At 37.8% G+C, this 22,391-nt stretch overlaps 1 protein-coding gene across 7 annotated transcripts in view; it reads right to left on the bottom strand.

The window, feature by feature from the left end:
* Window positions 1-22,391, bottom strand: part of CHD9 (chromodomain helicase DNA binding protein 9) — a 71,815-nt gene that overhangs the window by 15,432 nt on the left and 33,992 nt on the right. For all 7 annotated transcript variants that reach the window (XR_013184065.1, XM_077185174.1, XM_054640690.2 and 4 more), the window contains 23 exons: window positions 22,333-22,388; window positions 20,880-20,997; window positions 20,276-20,362; window positions 18,833-18,970; window positions 16,526-16,647; window positions 15,068-15,311; window positions 13,805-13,981; window positions 12,820-12,963; window positions 12,457-12,712; window positions 11,442-11,652; window positions 9,262-9,457; window positions 8,356-8,523; window positions 7,597-7,776; window positions 6,190-6,300; window positions 5,313-5,509; window positions 4,299-4,498; window positions 3,678-3,837; window positions 2,660-2,749; window positions 1,761-1,864; window positions 1,519-1,636; window positions 796-853; window positions 398-440; window positions 20-239 (listed from right to left, as the gene is read on the bottom strand). Coding sequence is in view for 6 of the 7 variants with exons in the window: in XM_077185174.1 (XP_077041289.1) it covers window positions 20-239; window positions 398-440; window positions 796-853; window positions 1,519-1,636; window positions 1,761-1,864; window positions 2,660-2,749; window positions 3,678-3,837; window positions 4,299-4,498; window positions 5,313-5,509; window positions 6,190-6,300; window positions 7,597-7,776; window positions 8,356-8,523; window positions 9,262-9,457; window positions 11,442-11,652; window positions 12,457-12,712; window positions 12,820-12,963; window positions 13,805-13,981; window positions 15,068-15,311; window positions 16,526-16,647; window positions 18,833-18,970; window positions 20,276-20,362; window positions 20,880-20,997; window positions 22,333-22,388 (3,398 nt within the window). In the remaining variant the exon portion in view is untranslated. The remainder of the gene's footprint in view (window positions 1-19; window positions 240-397; window positions 441-795; window positions 854-1,518; window positions 1,637-1,760; window positions 1,865-2,659; window positions 2,750-3,677; window positions 3,838-4,298; window positions 4,499-5,312; window positions 5,510-6,189; window positions 6,301-7,596; window positions 7,777-8,355; window positions 8,524-9,261; window positions 9,458-11,441; window positions 11,653-12,456; window positions 12,713-12,819; window positions 12,964-13,804; window positions 13,982-15,067; window positions 15,312-16,525; window positions 16,648-18,832; window positions 18,971-20,275; window positions 20,363-20,879; window positions 20,998-22,332; window positions 22,389-22,391) is intronic.

The following is a 22,391-nucleotide window of genomic DNA, read 5'->3' as shown; positions in this document are numbered from 1 at the left end:
ATTTGCATGCTGCACATACCTTTGCTGTCTTTCAATCTTAGCAGCCATCTTTGGATTTAGTGCAGCTTCTTCATATGGCAGCTGCATCATACTGGTTTGTACTGGGAATGCTGGCTGGATCTGCTGGGCCTGCCTGTTTTTACTGGTGCGTTGATAAGCGGTTATCAGGCGGCGCAGCCGCGTTGTTAAGGCAGACTGAGTGGGCCAATAGATTTTGTCCCCTTCCATCATTTGTCCATCTGCATGAAAACCAAGTCATGGGAGAAATAAAGAAGTTGATTACTGCTGGTGCCTATGGTTCTACACTAGGTAATTAGATCTTAGCTAAGAATCACGAGAATTAAACAATTTAAAACACAACAGCAACCGGCTCAGATCTGTAGTTTTATGGCTTTACCTCCATCTGCTATTACGAGATCACCTGGGGATGAAACATCATCCTGAAAAAAACCAGAAGCGAAGCACAATTTAAAATAGAGCCCTCTCCAGAGATTTAGGTTAAACGTACATCTTACAACAATTTCTGAATATGACAAAGAACAAAAGTAACAAATAATTTGGAAAAATGGCTAACGGGGCATACAACAGAAACATGCAACAATTCCCTACCATTCCCACCCACCCAGACAACTTCAGAAACTCATGGAGTAACCTTTACCAGTTTAGAGAAATACAGAAAAAAGAGTAATAATTTACTCAACAGAAAGGTGGAAATATTAAAGTACAAGTGAACATGTGTTAAAGTGTCTAAGTGAATGGGTGTTAAAAGGAGCTATAAATTAGTGCCTACTATACCTCTATGTCATCTTTAAACAGTGCTGGTGCTGGTTTATACTCTGGATCTTCCACATCCCTGTTAAAATTTCAACACAAAAGCCATTTTAGTAATATTTTACACTACCAACTGAAAAGTTCTTACATTCTTTTCAATTAAGCAAAGCTGATTTAAATTTAGTAAGATACTGTATTTAATTTTCTGTTTGAAATGAAGAATGTATTTCATGGCAGCTTTGGCTTAATCCTGCTCGCCCCAAGTCACTGTTTCCTCCAAAGATATTCTTTATGACCACAACTAAAAAACCTCAGTGATGAGGCAATGAATAAAAGCAGTTGTCTCTTTCAGCAGTTACCAGTAATTCCCACATTGATCTACTGGGGTCACTGGTCAGCTACACAAGACTAAGACATGAAAAGCTGACCTGAAATCAAGTTGAACAGGTCTGTAGCACTCCACCTCTGAATGCTTTTGCACTTCAGTGTCTAAGCAGTATTGCTAACATGTCAACACAAGGTAGAATCCTTGCCAATAACAGGTTGCTGCATTTCCCCCCTAACTGTGAAATCCCAAACTTCAGTAGTTGTTATACCAATCCTCTTTTCCACCCTATGGGAGTAAAATCAAAGTAGTATCCCTTACAACAATGACACCAAACTCATGTAAAACCTGGAAGAGAATAAGGTACAGCATGTAAATTCAGATTTGTTTGCTTTAAGGCCCCAAAACATTCCCTTCCATACCCATCCATATAATCATTTGCTCTCTGTTCAGCAGCAACTGCTTTCTCATCTGGTTTTCCAACCCTTTCCAAGAAGCAAAGAGCTGGGTCTGCTCTGATAGTGTTGTATTTTTCATAACCTACAACAGAAAAAAAGTGGCAAAAATTCAACTTCCAGAGTACACAAAAAAAAAAAAATCGAGTGTAGGGTGTTTTTATTTTGGGGTGTGGGGAAGTGGATACACAGTCACCCTCATTACTCACCATGTTTAAAAACTCCAATTAGAAGAGATTTATCTGCATCTGCATCCCACCACTCAGCAGGAACTTCAGAGTGGTCTGGCTCAGGAACCCAAACATCAATTTCACTAAAGACAATCACCAAGAGCATACCAACATCAATAGAATTCAGAGGAAGAAATAAATTTTTATATTTTCTTAGGACATTTCTACTTCATGTGGGACTTTAAACTTCTCTCTTCAAGCACATAAATACAGTAAAACCAGCAATACAAAACACCCAGACAGCTTGGTATTTAGTATTTGAGACCAGTCGTAGAGAAAGAACACAAAAGCAAAACCAGTATACAACACTCTTCCTCTCTAAATGAACTTCACCAACTCCCAGCAGCCTGTGCTTGCACAGCATTGCAAACCAAGGATTATCTGTGCTAGTGTTCAATAGCATGAGAGGGACTGGTCTCCACCAGTATTTCTGAACCAAATTACAACTTTCTATCTGCCACAAGCTCCTGTAGCAGTGAGTTCAAGAATTTCCAAACAGCAATAGTTGCCTTTACAAAAAAAAAAAAGTAAAAAAAGCCCACGAAGGCTTAATGGAATACACAGCACATAATCAAAAGCAGATGAAAACCTGCCAATTATCATGTCAAGTACATAATTCTATCTTTCACTCACTTTTTCAGTCTATTTGACTCATATTATTTTACTTTATATAGCTAGATTCATGAAGAGGAATCAGGACTTCCTCATGTCAAGTTGATGAAGTGTTTAGTAAACAAAGAGAAAACAAAAACATGTTCCTCACAGCCTAAGGATAAACACATTTAGTTTTAACATGTCTTATTTAGGTCTAGGGAGATTCTTGAATATTCATCTGACATTTGAAATAAACAAGTAAAAATACTCTCTCTATAGTTCACCTGGCATCAGTTCCATCAAAGACCTTTTGGAATTCATTACCAATGACTTCTTGCTTTAAGTAATAAAGCATTCTTACTCGGAGTAAGACTCTAAATAAAGAAAAAAGAGAAATACAAATATTAGAACTCAAAAAGCTTTCAATAATTGTGGATGGTTTTGTTTTGTCTTTAGTTATATCACAGACATTTCAAGTCATTTTCCTAAAACATATTTCCTTCACTTTTATGGTAGGGAGTAACATCCAGCTCAGGTGATCCAGGACTTTTTATTGTCATCATATTTACAAATTGTTTCATTGCAAAATTTTCTTTCAAATCCTGAAGACCAGGGTCAGGAGAACACTCTTCACTTGCTTCATAAAATACTGATAAGAACAAAGTGCTATTTCCCTTTTCCTGCTTAGAACATGGCCTTAGAGAGGGATTGAGTGGGCTGACAATGAACATCCTCCCCTTAACCTTTCCTTTCCTTCTCACTCACAATTTAGTGACCCCAATGACTCCTCCATGCTTTATCTCAATTCTTGACTACACTGTATGAATTGTCCAAGCAGAATATAAATAGTTTTGCTACAGAAAAATCCTTGATCTACACCAAGCTCATTCACTGCCATGAATGACTAAGCTTTCACAAACTGGTAGCTCAGGTTCTCTGAAGCCTAGAAAACATGCCAGGGAAACAGCATGTAAGATTGAGGGGCAACAACTTCAGTGCTTTCAGTCTCTTTGATAAGCACTCCCACTCTTTAGTCCCTTGGCTGCTGCAAGGCATCCCAAACATGTTAGCAAGAGATCCCTCCCTAGACAAAAACAGTTTCTTCAAAAATTGTACCAGAATTATTTTACATGTGAAATATCTGTTCACCTCCAAAGACACCATGACCTATTTATTCTAAACAAACTAACACCATAAAACGTCTTTCTTCCTACTGTCACAACTATTTTAAAGTCTAAGACAAGGATAAACTAGAAAAAAACCCAAACATTAAAAGACATTCACACTTCAGCTACAGCTTACTTGTTGCAATGGTGTTTTATGTGCTTTTTGTAGCCTTCATCTTGCAACAGATGCTCTGGATTGTATTTTCGAAGCCATTCTGCTTTGTGTATATCAAAAGTGCTAGCCTGGGTCTTCACTTTTTTTCCTTTTCTTCCTCTAGGCACAGGGGCTGATAAGCCTATATAATGTAAAATATTACAGGTATAGATATAGATGCCCACAATATTGATAGTTCCCATATCCTATACAGGTCCTGAATCTGCAGTGCAGGATCAACACTAACATCAGTATGTGAGTCCTTCTGTGTCTCAGAGCATCTCTGGAGTACACATCACCAGTAAGGACCAACAGGAGAGGGAAGGGGAGAAGAGTGTGCTGTCTGTCACCCACCATGAAATAGAACAGGTTCTTCTGAATTGGAATGAAAGCTCACACCAAACACCATTTGGGCAAGCCATCAAATCCAAGGCAAAGCAGCAATGACACTTCTTTGCCCATCAGCTGAATTGTGTGCTTGAAATAAATCCCATTTATTTCAAGTAGGATGTGTTCCAAGAGGGCTTTTTGCTGTTTTTATCCCAGTACCACAGGCACACACATATGCAGCTGTTTAAGTGCACGAACACATGAAGTCCTTACCGAGGTGGTTCTGTAACTCTCGTGTTTGCCCATCCTCTGTCGGGGTGATGAGATCCCATATAAAACTCTTTATTTTCTCATCCCCTCTGTAGTGAACAAGGCAGTAGGCTAACAGGGCTCTGCAGATGATCTCCACATCCTGCTCGTTCAGCTGCCTCTTGAAGCGGCCGTGGGACAGAATTTCTCTCCATCGGCCCCACCTAGCCCAAAGTGAAACACAAATCAGCACCTGGAAGTGAAACACTGGGGTAGCTACAGACTAATCTTACAAAAGAGAATGTTTCTCTAAAATACTTAGCTTTTAACCTTTTTCTTTCAGCTTAAGTTACTGAATAGAAATAATAAAAGTAATATTTGCAACTCCACCTGATTAAAACAGAGTTTTAACTCCACCTGATTAAAACAGAGTTTTAAACAACAAGTGCCTCTTTACAAAAAATATGGATGATTGTTTTAAACTTCAAAGACACAAAACTGACGGGAACTCACTCTGACAAGAATGCTGTTATTTTTCTTTTAAGATGGGTGAGGGAACACCTAAGATTTGATTTCCAAATCAAGTTATCTGATTTCAGTATGCTTAAAATAACTGGTTAGGTTCTCAGTTCCTTTTTGTGCCTCACAGAAGTGCAAGATGTTCTACAATTATGAAAATCAAGTTACCTACCAAGGCATTATTTCAGACATTTTTATGGAGCCTTGAGCCTGCCTGCAGCACTTACTGTAATGATTTTTAGAGAGACTCCTGTAGTACCCATGTTAAATGCTGTAATTTCATTTGAAGAAAGATTTTCGCCCTTCTTTCTTAATGTTTCTTTAATTGCAAATTGTCAGGAAGATTTATTACAGGGGGCAAGATAAATTCCTGTTCTAAAAACATTCTCTGCACACACTCCAGGTCATCGCCAATATAGAGTTAAGATATTCCACAAAACCAATTTAACTACATGGGAAAAAAAAAAAAAAAAGTATTTTTAAAAGCCTTGAGAGAATGAAGAAGGATGCACACAATACCCATAGACCAGCAAGTTCTTCTCCACACGGAAGCACTCTGTCCTCCCGTAGCCACTGGAGCGGTCGCACGGCCGGCGCAGCTTGGGCTTCTCGTCACCCTCGCTCTCCACCTCCGACAGCTCTGCCAGCTCATCCTTGGTAGCACTGAAGGGCCGTGTTTGCTTCCTGATTCTTGGGGTATCAATGACAAGGCTGTTCTGCAAAAGTGCAAACAAACCTTGTGAGAGAAACAGTTTTTCTAAAGTGCGCAGCTCCAGTTCAGAAACAATTCCTATCTCTTGTTATTCACAGCTGTTTCATGAGGACACCGAACACCCATGGAGCAAGTAAAACATTCTGTGGTATTTAAGGCAACAAAAATGAGCATCATGTGCTAATGCCAGTACATTTGTTACAAACAATGCAGAGTATCTCATCTGAGCTGATGAGACTTTGTCTCACACAGACTACTCTGCAGTCTTCGTGAGAGAAAGGGGGCACTGAAACCTTTTTCAATCAAATGCATGGGGAATGTCTTCAAGTATAGGACACAGATTTCAGTATTATAAAATTTAGACAGGTTTTAGTAATTTATTTTGCAGATTCCAGTCCAAGATTTACACACAGAGAAATGGGGCAATCAGAGTAATTCCACGCTTTCAATCATGCACAGGTCTTTAACAAAAATCAGAAATGCCCAAACTTTTTACTGGACAGGACAGAAATTAGAAATACTACAGCTGTCAGCAGGCTGACTGCTCATGCACAAATAAGCCAGCACAAAAATTTGATTTGTTGAAATATTAATCAAAAAGCACCAGAAATCCCATACCTGCAATTTCAGAATTCAACAGCAAGCACATGCTTGAAAAAAAAATACACATTAAAAAGTACTTACTCTACCACTGATAGCATCAATATCAATTTCTGCTTTTTTGGCCCATTTCTGCCAGAAGTTGGGATCATCTAGTGAAATATCAGTTCTGTTTCCAGATGCAACGAAACTAGCCTGTAATAAATAAAACTAAAGCTTACCAACATCATACATCAAAAGTTTGTAGTTTGCCTCACTGCTGTAAAGATTGCCTGACCTTATCTCATCAAAAATCTCCCAAGCAGCTGTTAAGACTTTAGAAGTTACTTACACTGCAAAGCAACTCAAAAGCTCTCCTCCCCCTTAATTTTTAAAAATCATATCCATAATATATCAGAAAAATCTAATGAACTTTTATGCACCATCAGGAGAGAAGAACATTAAGCAGCAAGATTCTTCTGCTTCTAAGTCTGAATCTAAATTACTTGAATGGAAGAAAAAAGAATCTTTTGAAGAGGCTTATCAGCATTTGGGGATTTCATCTCATGCAGAAGTACTCGCTTGAGGGAAATTTCAAAGGGGTGTTTAAGCTGCCAACAATCAAAGCCTGAGTGCATGGAATAGGCTTAATTTCAGAAGGCATTTAAAAAACCCTGATACACTGCATTTGGGAAAAGAGTAAATACATATAAAAATTTCTAACTCTTCTGATAAAAAGACAGTGATGATGATCTTTAGAAATCTACTTCTTATTTAAGGCATAATCAGCAAGATATAGGAAAACCTAAATAAACATATAAATAAATAATATTTTTAAACATTGCCATTTAAGAATATAAATATACATTTACAATATTTCAAGTCTTCTTTTTTTCTTTGCTTTTTAAATTCTTTTGGAATGCTCACAATTGCATTCATGAAGTGCCCACATCCCAAGCTTTGCTGCTTGATATTTTACACTCTCAGCCCCCTTCCCATGTACATATATGTATCTCCACTCACTGCTATTTCAGGAAACTTCTTATTTTACTTCTCCAATTTTTACCAAAAAAGCTCGAGGTTCAAAATATGTATCTTTTGTTTATGCATTTTTAACTATATTAATTTTTAGCCTTATTAATTATTGCCATATATATTTTCCCCTGCCCTTAATGTATCTAAATACAACCAGATTTATAAGCAAATTTGTTTTAATATTCTTGGCTAATGCAGCTCATCATATCTCACACAACCCCCAGCCTTTCCCAAAGCAGCACAGATCCATTACTCATCTTTGCTCAAGCACACTCCTTGCACCTGGCGTTTACAGAATCTGTGGCAATCTGGCTTTTTATGTGCACCTTAACAGAAATTTACAGATGCAGGAACCCAAAATATGTACCTCACACACAGCCCCATGAAACACAGAACTGAAAAGTGAGGCCTAAACTCTCCAACATGCAGTGACACTTAGAGCTCTGTGCTGTCAGAGAACACCCTGCTGCTGTGCACCTTGGCAAACGTGGAGCCTCTTCCCTCGGACTCGATGGTGATGGTTTTGGTCCGACGCTGCAGGATCTGGTCAATGTCCTCCTCACAGAACTTGGAGCCTTCATCCTCCTCATCCATTATGGCACCATAGGCACCTCTTCGAAGCAAGTCTTCTATTTCTTTTTTGGAGAGTTGTTGGATCTGAGTAAATAAAATCAGGTTTAGACAGTCAAGAAGAAAAATCCCTGAACTCTTTTCTCTTCTTCCTTCCCATCTTTCCACAACCTAACTGCCTTATGATCTGTAAGCCTAAATCTGGAGTGTTAAAAGCTATGAGAAAAGTCTAGCTGACAGCTGAAATAATAAATTAGGTGCTTACATGACACATTTTTAAAAGTATGCCTCTTTTTTTTTTTTTTTTTTTTTGGCTATTCTCAACACACCATGATGTGCATGTTTAAAAAAAAATTACCTGTTCATACTTACATTAAAGGAATACATTATCTCAGTATGAGAAAATACAAGGAAACCAACAAACTTTTCTCCTTGTTTCAACACTTTGACATTATCTACCTTGAACTTTATGAGGCAAGAAAGATTTATCAGAGTAACTGACTAGATTTAAAATTATATCAGCTATGTTGCTAGTTCACATCAGGAAACAGAATGGAGATGCAAATGACAGAAAAAGGGAAAAGTGGCAGCTTCTGTAATTTAAAGTAATTCCCACATGATTACAAAAGCAAAAGGAAGGTTATTTCAGGAAATAAATCTACATACACCACCAACACTGTTTTCTCTTCCACTCATACTCTGCAAGACAGCCTTATCCAGTCCCAGTTTCAGACTTGCTCTGTCAAACATCTCTCTCTCATAGGAATTACGTGTGATCAGCCTGTAGACCTTCACTGCTTTGTTCTGACCAATCCTGTGGCATCGGGCCTGAGCCTTTGCAAGAAAGGGAAGAGAGCAGTTAGAATCTAGACTTACCTAGGAATAACACACTGATCTTTTAAAAACCTGTTTCTGCTGTAGCCCAATCTAAAAACAGGAGCATGAACTCAAAAGAAGTCAACAGACATTTAAGCAAACAGAAGCTATCAGATATTTTCCACAAAGTGAGAAGTTTTCTAAACACAGTGTAGGAAGAAAAATGCAGATGAATGGCCTGTGCTAAATGCTCCTGACTGGTACTTCCCTTGCAGTAACACCAGATAAAAAGACCTGCTAGCTCCAAAGTTAGCTGATCTCCTGATACAAACAGTAAAGGAGTTGCAACTTGAGAGTTATTTAAATTTCAGCATCCAATTCCTAGATTCTATTAATTCACTCTTTCTTAATGCATATTAATCCTTTTCTGAATATTATTTTTCAACTGAACACTTCTATTTCCATAAACTGTGTTAGTCAGTACATGCAAAATATAGCCCCTGGGTTCACAGTGTCATCAATTCTTAAGGGTTTTATCAAATCACTGACTTCACCTGTGCTATGTTTTTCAAAAGTAACTGAAAGAAAAGTTCCCAACCAAATGAAATCTCTTCTGAAGGCAGTTTTTAAACACATACTTTAAAAACATGAACATGTCAAAATTATGTGTGTTCAAACAGAGACAATATTCAAAGCAGTTAAATTCTTATCCATTGAGTTTAATTAGGGCTTTCTATCACGCTCAAAGAAATTTACCTGCAGGTCATTTTGGGGATTCCAGTCAGAATCAAAAATGATGCAGGTATCTGCTGCAGTCAGGTTGATGCCCAGGCCCCCAGCCCTGGTGCAGAGCAGGAAGACAAAGCGATCCGAGTCGGGTTTGCTGAAGCGGTCGATGGCCGCCTGCCGGAGGTTGCCCCGCACACGCCCGTCGATGCGCTCGTACAGGTACCTGCAAAGCACACACACAGCACACACAGCTCTACAAATGGGTCTGAATTCAGAGAGCCTTGGGACAGGTCTACTGCTCACAGATTTAGTCTGTGCAGTGAATCAAAGTGATAAAGACTGACTCTGATTGGCAGTGGGTAACATAACCAAGAATCATGTCAGGACTTGCAGAGCTGTAGTACCAAGGCACATCAGCAAGTCCGAACACCGAGCATTTTAAGACAAGTTGCTCTGCATTTTGTCCACTAAGCAACTACCTGATTATGCCTTACTTATTAAAACACACCCTAACCTGAAGTCCTACATGGACACTTCAAGTTTTTCACGTATTATCCTTGGATCCCTGCCTAGGGTCACATAAGCAGGACAGTGGACTCTTGTATTATATACCAGATTGCCTGAACACATTAAGGGTGACCAAGCAATCAGCAGAAACCAGAACTTGGTGAGCTGTCATTGGACAAACTGCATATTGATTCCATAAAGATTAAGAGAAATGGAACAAAAATGACATGACAGCACTTCTAACAGTCTTTATCAAGGCCTCCTAGATAAACCGAGCAAATTTTCAAGCCTGAAGTAACCTGTGATTTGTTACCTTTGACAATTACAAAGACTGCTTTGAAACTTCTGAAATCAAGTAAAATGCTTAAAAAGGGAGCAAATATTTCTGTACTTGTACACTGAGTAAGAAGCTGAATGTGCACCTAGTAGTCAAAAAGCCTCACAATCATTTTTCTTCTCATCAGCTATAAAATGGCACAGCGGATAATCCACAGGACCACAGGCATTCTGGCAGGCAGCCATCTATCTCCTACAGGCCTGAATTCTGTTAGTGCTAAGTCTGGTCATGTGTGCACTTCAACATTTCTAATCAAATGGCAGCACACAGCAAATTTCAGCTTCTATGGATTTCAAAAGATTCCACCTATAGATATGATTCACTGGTCTAAATGTAACATTGCTGCAGAACAAGGAACATTTTCTGTGAAGAATTATAAGTATCACTATGAAGTTAAAATTAATCTTTTAAAATAAAAAAGAAACTGTAGCACTCCCAGTTCAAACAGACAGCTTTAATATAAAACTATCACTAAAATAGATATTAAAATAACCTAATATCTAGTATTCCAGTATCCAGTGCAGGAAGGCTTAACATTAATAATTTTTGGTTTTCATCATGTTAACTCTGCATTACTATGAAGTAGTTCACTGACAATTACATACTTCAAAGCAGTATGTACATTGCAATGCTGGTAAAACAACAAGAACTATGCCTTGTTAAAGATTTTCAGGTTGATACAGCAACTACTAATTGCAACCAAGTTTAAGGCTTTATGCACTTATTTAGTCACATGCTCAAAAAAGCATTTAGTTTCCATGGAGTCAATAGTCTGTAATAATCAGAGGGTGCAATTACACGTGATGGCAAAAGCCAGCATAAGGGGCAGGTTTATGGCTGGCAGTTCAGTGTTGCTGCAAAATTCAAAGCAGTCAATTTGGCAAAGATAGGAAGAACATTTTCCCTTTTACATTAATAAAAACCACATCCCCAGTTGCTTATCACTTGGTGTTTATATTCCTTTGGAAGTAAGGAGCTGTATCTTGGACCCATGTGGTCCCTGTTCAACACCATGTAAATAAAGAACACATTCAGGCCTTCCTGGGGTTTGGACAAGCAATGACAAGCTTGAACTTGGCTGGTTTCTGACACAAGATGTAAAAACAGTATATACATAACTGAATGCTTAATGGAAAAGGCAACAGACTGAAGGCACATGGTTTACTCAAACTGGACAACCTCTCTTTAGTTTTTCTCTGAAGTTTTCAATTAGTTGTGAACAAATGATCCCAGAACACAAAGTTACACACTGCTTAGCAAACAAAGAAAACAGAACTCCCAGCTTTGGTGGGCTGCTGTCATGAATCCTGCACTACCATTCACACAGAGCAATACACCACAGGATCCAGAAGATGAATCTTACCTTTTATGGATAAGGTAATCCTCCAAAATATCAAGGCAGCGCACCATTTGAGAGAAGATAAGGACCTTGTGGCCTCCTGCTTTCATTTTTGGAAGAAGCTTATCAATAAGAACCAATTTACCAGCAGACTGGATCATTGCTTGTAGGTGGAAGTCAGGAGCACTTGGACTATATGTTTCCTTAAACTCTCCAAGGATCTTCTCTTCAGCACCTATCAAAGAATATATTTCCACATCTATGGATGTATCTACACAAATATCTCCATATTCATTCAAATCTAAGTTACCAAAGTCAGTGCTGTACCCTAAATATCCCCCTTTAGGTACTGATGGAGATAGAACAGAGTTCTGGATGGATCTGAAGTCTAAGCAAGAACATCTGTTTTTATCAGCTTTGACAACAAGTCTTAAGTTTTCACACAGAACACCAGAGAAAAAGCACCTTGAATGAGGTGAACCCCCATCCTCCAAATTTTAAAACCCGAAATACTTAATTCTCAAATACTGTAAAAAAACTACTAAAATAAGTTCTTTTGTCTTTGTGATATTTTAAAGGGGTCATGAGTCTTTGCCAAGAAACAGTATTTTGAATACTACTTCTGAAACCACAGCCAAAACTTTTGGAGTGTGAAGTGTATTTTCTTACAAGTCAGGAAAAACACCAGTTAATAGTGAGAAAAGCAATGAAGACTGACAGAGATCCTATCACTTGCAAGAACCATTCATTTTAAAACTTAGACCTAAAAGTTCTTGTTCATACTGTTTTTAAAGAGCTGTACTATTTCCATGAGATAATTGCTTCTAAATGTTCTGTGAAAACCTACAGAGTAAGTTCAGGCATCAAATACGCAAATGTCTCACAACTTTGTCTTGTCTCTATCAAAAAAATGTTTCCACCTAAACCAATTTTTGGAAAATCTGAAGAAAACATTGAAGAATTATTACAAAATTCTTACATATTTTAAATAAAAGTAAAAAATAACTTTAAAAAATCCCAGTCCTTATCCTGTATTTACCTTTGATGAGATAAGGGTGATTACAACATTTTCTGAGTTCCATCATAGTGTTAACCAGATTGGGTACATTCGCCTGCCCTGCTCCTTTGGATAAGAAGGCAAAATTTTTCTCCAAAATTGCTCGGTAATATTTCTTCTGAATATTAGTTAGTTCTACTTCTATTATGGTTTCCTCCTTAGGAGCCAGCTTTTTTTCTACATCTTCTTTTAATCTCCTGAGCATCATGGGTTTCAGGATAGCTTGTAGTTTCTGAACCTGAAGGAAGCACAAGCATTTGTTGGAACATGAAAAAAGGTCATACTGTAGCTCAGTGAAAAGGCAGTCAGGCCCTCCTGAACCCTAAAGCTCAGATGAACTCATACCTGCTCCTCTGTTTTAAGGTCTCCAAACTCCTGCATGAATGTAGACTCAGCAGGAAAACGCAATGGTTCCAGAAAATGAAGGAGGCTAAATAATTCTTCTACTGTGTTCTGCAGTGGGGTACCTGTTAACAGCACTTTATGCTCCTAGAAAAGGGCAAAAAGACCTTGCATAACCTTATCTGCACACATTTGCAAAAATGTTTATGTTAAGCCTGAGCATCAAACCTGAAAACACCAGTTCTATGTGTTGTTAAGCACACAGGTAATACAAATAAGCAGATTTATTTTAAAAACACCAGTAAGTATTTTCTACTAGCTTTCCTTGAAATTTTCTCTTTCTACATCTCTAATGAAGGAATGAGTGAACATTTCAACTTGGCCTGTAATATTCACAGGTTCATAATCCTCCCTCTCTGCCGTGTGAAAAATATCCACTGAGCATGTATCAGAAAGAAACTCAGAAGACTTCTGAGAACACACTGGAAAGTAATAATGAAGCAGTAAAAAAATGCAAAACTAATCATGGTGCATCTGATACATGGTAGTATCTACTTTTAAAAATCTTTAGCTGTATAAAATAAAATTTTAACTTCTGGCCTAGACAATCTGTCTATTTAAAATTCTACCACTTGTATGCTTCTGTTGTTAAATAACTTGCTTAAAATATTTTCTAAATTTTAACACATTGCACAAAAACTAAAGCAAATTTTAAATGATATTTTCATCCTAATCAAAACAAAAACTGTACAACAGTATCATCAGAAATAGATTGTGCTAACAGTGAGAACTTGCCACATTTTGTTTAATCACAAATATACCAGCATAAGTTATCAAAACCACATATGTTTGAAGAGTATCAGGAATAGTTATTCCTCAAGAAACACTGCTTGAGAGGTCTTTTTTGACATGTAAAGCAAATTTTTAATTTATTATCATACTACACCGAACTAAAATCAACCCCAAAAAGTGAACTAGAGTTACTCACAAGGTTCATTAATTTTAGTCCTTCCAAAAGTTTGCAGTTTTTGTTCTTCAGTCTGTGAGCTTCATCAATAATAACACAACGCCACTCAATTGCATTTAATTCTGGACAGCCACCAAGGATCATTTCAAACGTTGTGATAATGGCCTGGAACCTGTAGGTACCTCGAACAATACGGCCCTAGAAATTCATCAATACACACAATTTGTTACATTCCCTCCCATCTGCTCAATGTACACATTTCCTTCTTGAAATTTTGCCAGGAGCCAGACACTGGATTTTACATTATAAATTGCTTTATCATCACACTTAATAATCTTTGTAACTCCCTAACTAAAACTGATGAGGAATTATTCACGGACCTAAATCCAGTATTATCTAAGCAACAGAAAAAATGTAACCCTTTTAAATTAGAGATATAACCATCTAACATAACTGTTTCAGAAGGTGTATGTGGATAAAACCCCATTTTTAATGCTGAGAAAATCTGAAAGAGTGACAGGAAAAATTCTACAGTCAATCAATCACAATATAATGTTAATACAGTTTAGCAGTCATACAGTAAGTAATCACAGTACTACAGGGGAACTAAATGAAAACTTTTTACTGCATTGGTCTGACAAGGAGAACATGTAAGGCCTTCAGCAAGGCAGCATAAAATAACTCATTAGGCAAACAAGATGTCATTTTGATATTTAGCACTAATTAATAAAAAGTTCTCAGCTTTATCAATTTTGAAGAAATAGCATTACAATTAAAACGAATTATTTATGCACAATATATAAAAAAAGGAAAAAAAAAAACCTTTTAAAGTAGTCAGGTTTCAAGTTTTTCTCATGTCATTTTATGGTGTGCATTTCAAAAAAGCAAGTTCAGACTGTACACAGTTAACACCAGCAAAAGGAAATCAACAGCCTCATAAAGGTAGCAGAGCTTAATCAGTATTATTTTTTTCTCCCTGCTCTTCAAATTCAGGACCCAACTGCAACCATCTGTGTACACTTTAATCTCCACAAGAGCACCAGCGTCACTGCCATTCAATTGCAAAATTACTCAGCACAGTGAAACAACACACACTTCTTGCTGCTAACACTGCCACTAAATTTACCCAGTAAGCATTTGCTGAAGATGCTCAAATGTAACATCCTGGAACGTGAAGTGACTTCCACCAAGATAAAAAGACAGATAACGTCAAGTATCCTTGTCACTGCTGCCAGCTGAGCCATGTTCAGGGTGAGTTACTGCACACAAGTGAGGTTCCCATACCTGGGAGTCCCTGAAGTACATCTCATACTGCTGAATCATCTGCCTGCTGATCATGCTCCCGTGGTACACCACGACGTTCAGGTCAGTCCACGTGCGGAACTCGCGCTCCCAGTTTGTTATGGTGGAGAGCGGAGCTATGATCAGGAAAGGGCCTCTTATACCCGTCAGGAGGATTTCATACAGGAATGTAATGGACTGGATGGTTTTGCCAAGGCCCATTTCATCTGCTAAAATGCAATTTCGCCTGAAAGCAAAAAAAATTTATTTGTTACTATCATCAAGTGAAGTACAGACCCTAACGCTGTTAGCAAAATGAACAATTTACAGAAACAAAGCTCAAATGTACCAGTCTACAACAACAGTCAAAACTGAGGCACTGCAAAAAGATCCTTGAAAGCATTCCCTGGTTAAGGTGAAAGAATGTGCACAAAACCTTTGTGTAAAGCTCTGCATCAGGTTTAGCACTGTCAAAACCTGAGAACAGAATGTTCTGTGAAGTTCTACAAATATATTCAAGAAGTATTCATTTGGGACTACCTTTGCCCTAATTAAAGGAATTTAAATTAGGCAGGTTTCCTACATGCACATTCACCTTGACAGAACTGCTAGAAATTAATGAAGAATCCCTAGAAATCACACATAGGAAGTATCCCAGCTACACTCACATGAAAGGAGTGCATCAGAGCATCATTAGCAAATTTCCCTTTTTGATTCCAGAACTAGACAGATGCCTATAACTAAATTACTGCATGAAGCACCACTCCATGCTTGCCCCCAGCCATACATTGCAGCCCTTCCCACTGTCTGCAGATGTCACACAGCCCTGCACTGCTTGAATGAGAATTAAAATCAGATTTCCTTTTGCAGACCAATAACATACACGGTAAAATGCTACACTCACGCCATCATCTCTGTAAGAAATATGCAACTGGTACTTTGGAAATACAGCAAGCAGAAGATACATTAACAGAAAATTTACTTAGAGAAAATACTTCATTCTGGGAAAGATCTTGCAAGTGATCATACTTCTGTTCATAACACACAGCATTAATGCACAGAAGTTAACTTCACCTTAAATTACAGATAGTGCAATTATTTACTAGCCTTACTTTTGAAGAGAGGTAACTATTATACTATTCCTAGCAATCATTTTGAAAGATGCAAAAAATTTCAAAAATTTTGAAAGCTTGTGCTTTGGTTGTTTTTGCTTTAATTTCCTCATAGCCATTGAAAATTTATCTTCAGTTATGTTAGATGCATTATTTTAATATTTTTGTTAATTTTCATGAATAAAACATCCTTGCACACCTAAAGGTTGAGAAATTTGTTCCAGTTACATCCTTTTAGCTACAAGCAGAGAAGCTGCAATAAATTTAGTTAAACAGTATTCATCTCAAATAAAAGTGATTTACTCCATATGGTTTAAAATCGACATTAAAAAATATTCCATGCATATACCTATTGTACCAGTTGAATAGGAGCCAGTTAAGTCCTTCCAGTTGATATTCCCTGAGCTGATTGCCATTTTTATATTCCCTGGACTGTTCTATCTTCTTCCAGGAGTTTGGAGGTGGTCGGTCCTTTAAGGGAAAGATAAATATAGGTACAGATTGATACTTGCTTCATTTTTCCAAAATATCTAACCCCACTATTTCATGAGTGTATCACTTTAGATTTAGAATGTTGCTATTACACCTTAAAAGTGAACTGTCATTGTTACATCACTTACTAATTAATAGTCTGCAAAAATCTGAAATTTGTATTTATTTTTCTCTATGAATTGCTGTTTTTTAAATTAATTTAAGTCTATAAGATAATTAAATTAAGCAACTGATTTCTAAAAAACAGAATACAAATAGTTTGGCTGGAATAATAGGGCACACAAATTCATTTATATATGAAATTTCCAGGCTACATGAAGTTTCACTTTGGCAGCTCTAAGAACAGGCAGCTGACCTACAAGAGAGCCACCTGAGTATTGGGATTAACAACATCCCTGAAGTCTAAGGCAGCTCTGGAAGCTGATGCTGAAGCAGTCTGGGCACCTACACAGTTACTGGGACCTTGCCCTCTCCCTTCTGCACTTGCCCTGCCCTGCTGATCACTCGGGCCCACTGCCAGTGCATGAAGCCAGGACCAGCAGTACAAAAAAGTGAACTTGTGAGAGCTTTAGTGTCCTGAATAGATTTCCCCAAGGGATCTGATTCAAACAGCATCAGCACAGGCAGGGTGACGAGACAAAGACCATGACAAAACAGACTGAGAGTATCAAGGTGTATCACCTGCAGGGCCCTCACAAGCTAAGGAAAGCTGAGAGACTGTGGATAAAGTATTTATGTATATACACAAACAAACACACAAGTTCCCAAGCCTGAAGCCAGAACAGCCTGGCCTCTAGCTTAGCAGGTGGAAATCATGCAGTTTTTGACTGATACTAGGTAGGATTCCAGCAGAAAACTCTTCTGACAGCTCCTGCATCCCGACATGAACAAACTCACACATTCAAGTGAAGTAATTTTAGTAGGAGCTTTTCTCACCAGCTGTACTCCCCCCCCCCCCTCCCTCCCCATTTCCCAGCATTTATAAAAGCTTGCATTCACTTGAGACTCATGTGGCCTTATGTGGCAGCTCTGAATTTTCCATGTGAATTCTCTCTCTCTGCACTGCCAGCGTCAGCATCACCTGAGCCCAGGTCTGGGTGCAGCAGGAGCTGTCCCTCCCCAGCAGCTGTGCCTTCCTCCCCTCTCCCACCAGCTGCCATCTGTCCACTCCCCCACTCCTGGAGCAGCCATGCTCCTGCTTGCAGGGCTGCAGTCAGCAAATAATTTCTTGTGGCTGCTGGAGCCTGAAGCAAAAATACTTGTTGCTGATGCTGGGATGACTGTCAGTTGTACAGTTGCGCTTTAATCATCTTTTTCTCTCACAGCCAAATATGGGAACAGAGGTATAACAGCTCTTCTTCCCACATGCCAAAATGTCAGGATTTTAAATAAATACTACATAAATGAACTCAATATAATATGAAGATGTTAATCGTGACTACTGTCATTATCTGAAGATGGAAAAACCATTAAAATAAATTCCAAAGCCTCCAAATTAAAACACTGTGCATATTTAGTTATGTAAAAGAAGTAAGTTAGAACAAGTGTTGTACTACACCACGCAGGACACATGTCCTACTCTGACAATGACATACAGGACTTGAAATAGAACTATTTTGCTTTCTCCTGCTCTAAGAGACAGAAGATTGATAATTTCAAGATAAAACACGTTTCCTAATTACATGTATTTTTCTTCCTTTCAGCTAGCTCTTTAACAACAAGAAGAAAAATAAAAGCAGGAAAAAATTACAGAACCTGTTTGACAGATCTCATTTGCCAATTCCCTTCAGTGCTGAAGCACAAAATTTAACTCTCTTCTCTATAAAAGGGTGTTAACACGTCATCCTGCTTTCTGCTCATTTTCAAGGTGCTCTGTTCTGTGATAGCCAGTTTCAACCTGTGGCTCACTGCTCAGTTAGAAACTCAGAAAGTCACAGCACTTCAGGTTTTTTCCTAAGCAAAAATCTTTATTTTTTCAGAGTAACAACTAAGATAAGACTATTTATCTATGCCTACCTGAATGTTTTATTATTCCTAGCTAACAAGGCACACAGACACTTTACACAGAATGTCAATAAGCCTTATGTTTTAACACAGGAGTTTAAAGTTGGGAAAACTAAGTCAAATTTACCAAGACAGACAAGTAAATTAGATATAATTTTACCAATCTCCTTGAGTCAGGCCTGGAAGCTTGCAATTGTTCAAATTCTTCTATTTTTGCTTGATCTACATCTTCTTTCAGCTCCCACGTACTGTCTTCATATGGCAACGAACACCATTTTACTAAATAGTAAATAACAGGCTGCAGAAGAAAATTCTGAATGTTATCAGTTTTTAATTTAGTATACAGACTGTTAATATGCCTTACTATTAGATTAGCTTGCTTACACAAGAGTTGCAATCAAAATCACATTTCTGACAATTTTTTAAATGTTCCATGCAGATTCCTGTTATCTACCTACTTATCCTTGGCTCCCAACACTTTCTGCCACTTTCTGTAGACCTCTCAAGTGCGTTTCAATCCCTCTTACCCACAAGAAAATCTTGCTTTAGTCTCAGGAAAGATAAATTACAGTATTTGTGATTTTTGTGGAAATGGGGCAAGGGTGGCAGAGCTAGCTACAGAAGTGCTACACCCAGGACATTTCCTCCACTCTCCAAATCAGGCTACCCAGGCCCAAACCAGAGCTTTAGAGCTCCTAAGCCAGAGGTCTGACCAACAAAACTCTGATCAAGCTTTACAGGCTTGATGAACAACATACAGAAAAAATGGAACCAAAGTACATCATCTTACTTAGATTCAAGATGTAAATATTTAAAAACCAAATAAAGATTCATCCTTTCAGAAGCTGAGGGGAAAGTCTTATGACAACACATTTTTTCTAAAAATTTAATAATGACAAATCTGCTGCATACAATGAAAATTGTTCTAACTCTCAACTCTTAGGAAGATTAATGCAGAAAGCACTGGGTAAAGTCTGCTCATTTTGCTATCCACACAAGCAGAATAAGCATTACACATATTCCAACCTTAATCAACAACTTTCTTCTCAGTCTTTGATCTCCACTTTTCTCAGACTTTCTGAATTTTGGTAATTTAATTGCTTGACTTGCTTTTCAGTTTTCTTTTTTTCATCTCAGAATGTTTTTGTTGTGTAATAGCTTTCCAGAAGAGATGCTTTTATATTAAAAAAAGGAGTTTTGATAAATACAGAGGGAATGGTTCACTGGTGGCTATCAATGCACTTCAAATCACTGGCTGCCTAAAGCCTTTATTACCAGTGACCCCATGGCACTACCAGAGAGACAAGACAGTATATGGGATCAGCCCTTTGATGGAACTCACAAGACAATTATTGAACCTGACATTTATGTCAGTCAATACCTAAGCTTTGCCTACTATGACCTATTAATACTAATAAAAATATAAGCTATTAAATGCTGACTTGTCTTTCAAATCCACAGGTAGCACAGGAAAGGACAAGACTGTCATGTCTCATCAAAAATATTACTGAAGCTTTAAAATGATTAAAGTGTTACTCTGAGATCTGATAAAGTTACAGTTTTCAAACCTGGAGCTTCCTGACTTGCTTTAAGACACACTTACCTCACCAGTGTCCTTATCTTCACAAAGAGACACTTCTAATACCCGGTCTACTTCAACATAGTCAGGATTAAAAGGTTCCTCTTCCATCTGCAGTGAAAGATTAATAAAATCAGCAGAGAGGCAAAAACCAGTTGGTATTTGCCAAGACTTGGTCTCATCGTACACAAAATAAATTTGGTAGATGGAAATTATTGGGGTTTTTGCACAGATGTTAAATTCCACACCAGCCCCCTGCACACACCCCCTTGGCTCTCTTGGGCAGCCCTCACTGAAGAGGGATTTGACACCAGATCTCTGGGATATGGTGCTGTCTTGTGGAAGTCCTAGAGAAACTAGCCATACTGACACAATCCTTCCCTCCGTACCACTTCTAAGGAGTTACACTCAACTAATTGCATTTTTAGCCATGTTAGTCAGGTTAGTTCAGTGACTCCAGAAGACCTGCACTTGACATGACATTAAATAACCCACCCTCTGCTGCAAACAACACCAATGGCTCATTTTTGGTTCCTAACAATCAGCTCTTCTATATAAAAGCAAACCACTAATCACAATTTTAAAAGGAAAAAAAAAAAAGCTTATTTAATTTTTGTTTCATACTCACATCTGCAAAAAAGTGAGCTCTTTGTGCTTTTCTTACTTTGAACCGCTTTATTTTCTGCTGGATTCTTTTATCCTTTAAAAGCTGTTGTTCTGTGGCCCACTCACAGTGGAGATATGAGCTAAAATCACAGAGATTGACATTAACACATTGGTGAAAGCAAAAGCTTACTATCTATTTTTAATATACAGTTAAAATAACAGAATCCACCATAAAGATCAAAGATTTATTCTTCCAAATAATCATCTTGCAGCACCTAGTTAAGGCAGTGTTTTTTAGATGAAATATGTGAAAGTCTATAGGTTCACAAATTCCTTTCATGTGTCCTAAGAAGAGAAACAAGCTTATTTCAAGTGAGCTTAAACAAGTCAAGTTTAAAATCTGACACCTCTATCAGAAAGTATCCAGAAATATAAATGACTGCAAATATTGGATCTGTGTTTTCCAGGTGTGTCCTGTGACCACCTCTCCAGGCAGGGCTGGAGCACAGAGCTCAGCCCAGGGAGGCTCAGGAGGAGCAGCAGAGCCCCAGGCAGAGGAGCCTGCCCTGGACTGGGCTGGGCCAGCAGCTCTGAGACAGAACCTGCAGCATCAACTGTCCCCAGGAGAGCCCTTCTGAAATTACATCACAGAAGTACACGGATCTCTTCCTCACACCCCTTTTTTAGTATATTTCCATCAATTTTAAAGCTTTCTAAAGATATGCTAGAAATAAGGCACAGCTGGGGATTACTCATTCTCGGATGAAAAGACAGATTTTGCTCTTTCAGAAAAACACAAGGTAAATGGTCTCCAATAACATGTGGAAGCAGAGTCTAAAAACAGTTACATTTATTACAGCAAAAATCAGATTAAATTATTCACATATGTAAAATTTAAAATAGGCTTGGATTTTCAGCATCAAGAATTGAGTAGTGACAGAAAAATAGATACGAAATTTAAAATAAAATATGGAAAAAGTTCTTTTTCCTGCAATTTTTTTATTTCCTGCTTTTGCTGTAAAGTCGTTTCTATCACAGGTTTTTTCTTTCTTTTTGAAACACTAAGTTCAACTACTACATCAACATCTCCTAAATTCATGACACTGTAAATCTAATCTAGGTTCACAAAACACCTCTGATTTAAATTCATGAAATTAAAATTTGCCTCAGGCATGTAGTCCCTGCTGAAATTAATAAATATATCTTCTAATTTCATAAATATCTTCTCTAAAAAACTCTGTTATTTGGCAAATAAAGGCTGCTAGCTTATTGGACAGTGCTGGTTCCATAATCCTCATAGTTTTAAAATTATTACTACCACATCACAGATTCTTAGAAATTTAAAGATTAAATTGGTAAAGAAAAATCTCAATTTATGACAAAATAACCTTCAAGCAATACAAAACCTGAGTAAATAACTATGATACTAAACAGTTCAGTCAACACGTCCAATGAAACAACTTTTTAATACTTACTAGTTCTTGTATTTTACAAAAAACTCTTCTGTATCTACTGTCATCCCTGCAGATATCTG

The sequence above is a fragment of the Agelaius phoeniceus genome, chromosome 12 (genome assembly GCF_051311805.1).
Source record: "Agelaius phoeniceus isolate bAgePho1 chromosome 12, bAgePho1.hap1, whole genome shotgun sequence".
Lineage (NCBI taxonomy): Eukaryota > Metazoa > Chordata > Aves > Passeriformes > Icteridae > Agelaius > Agelaius phoeniceus.
This window is presented reverse-complemented; position numbering and strand designations above follow the sequence as displayed.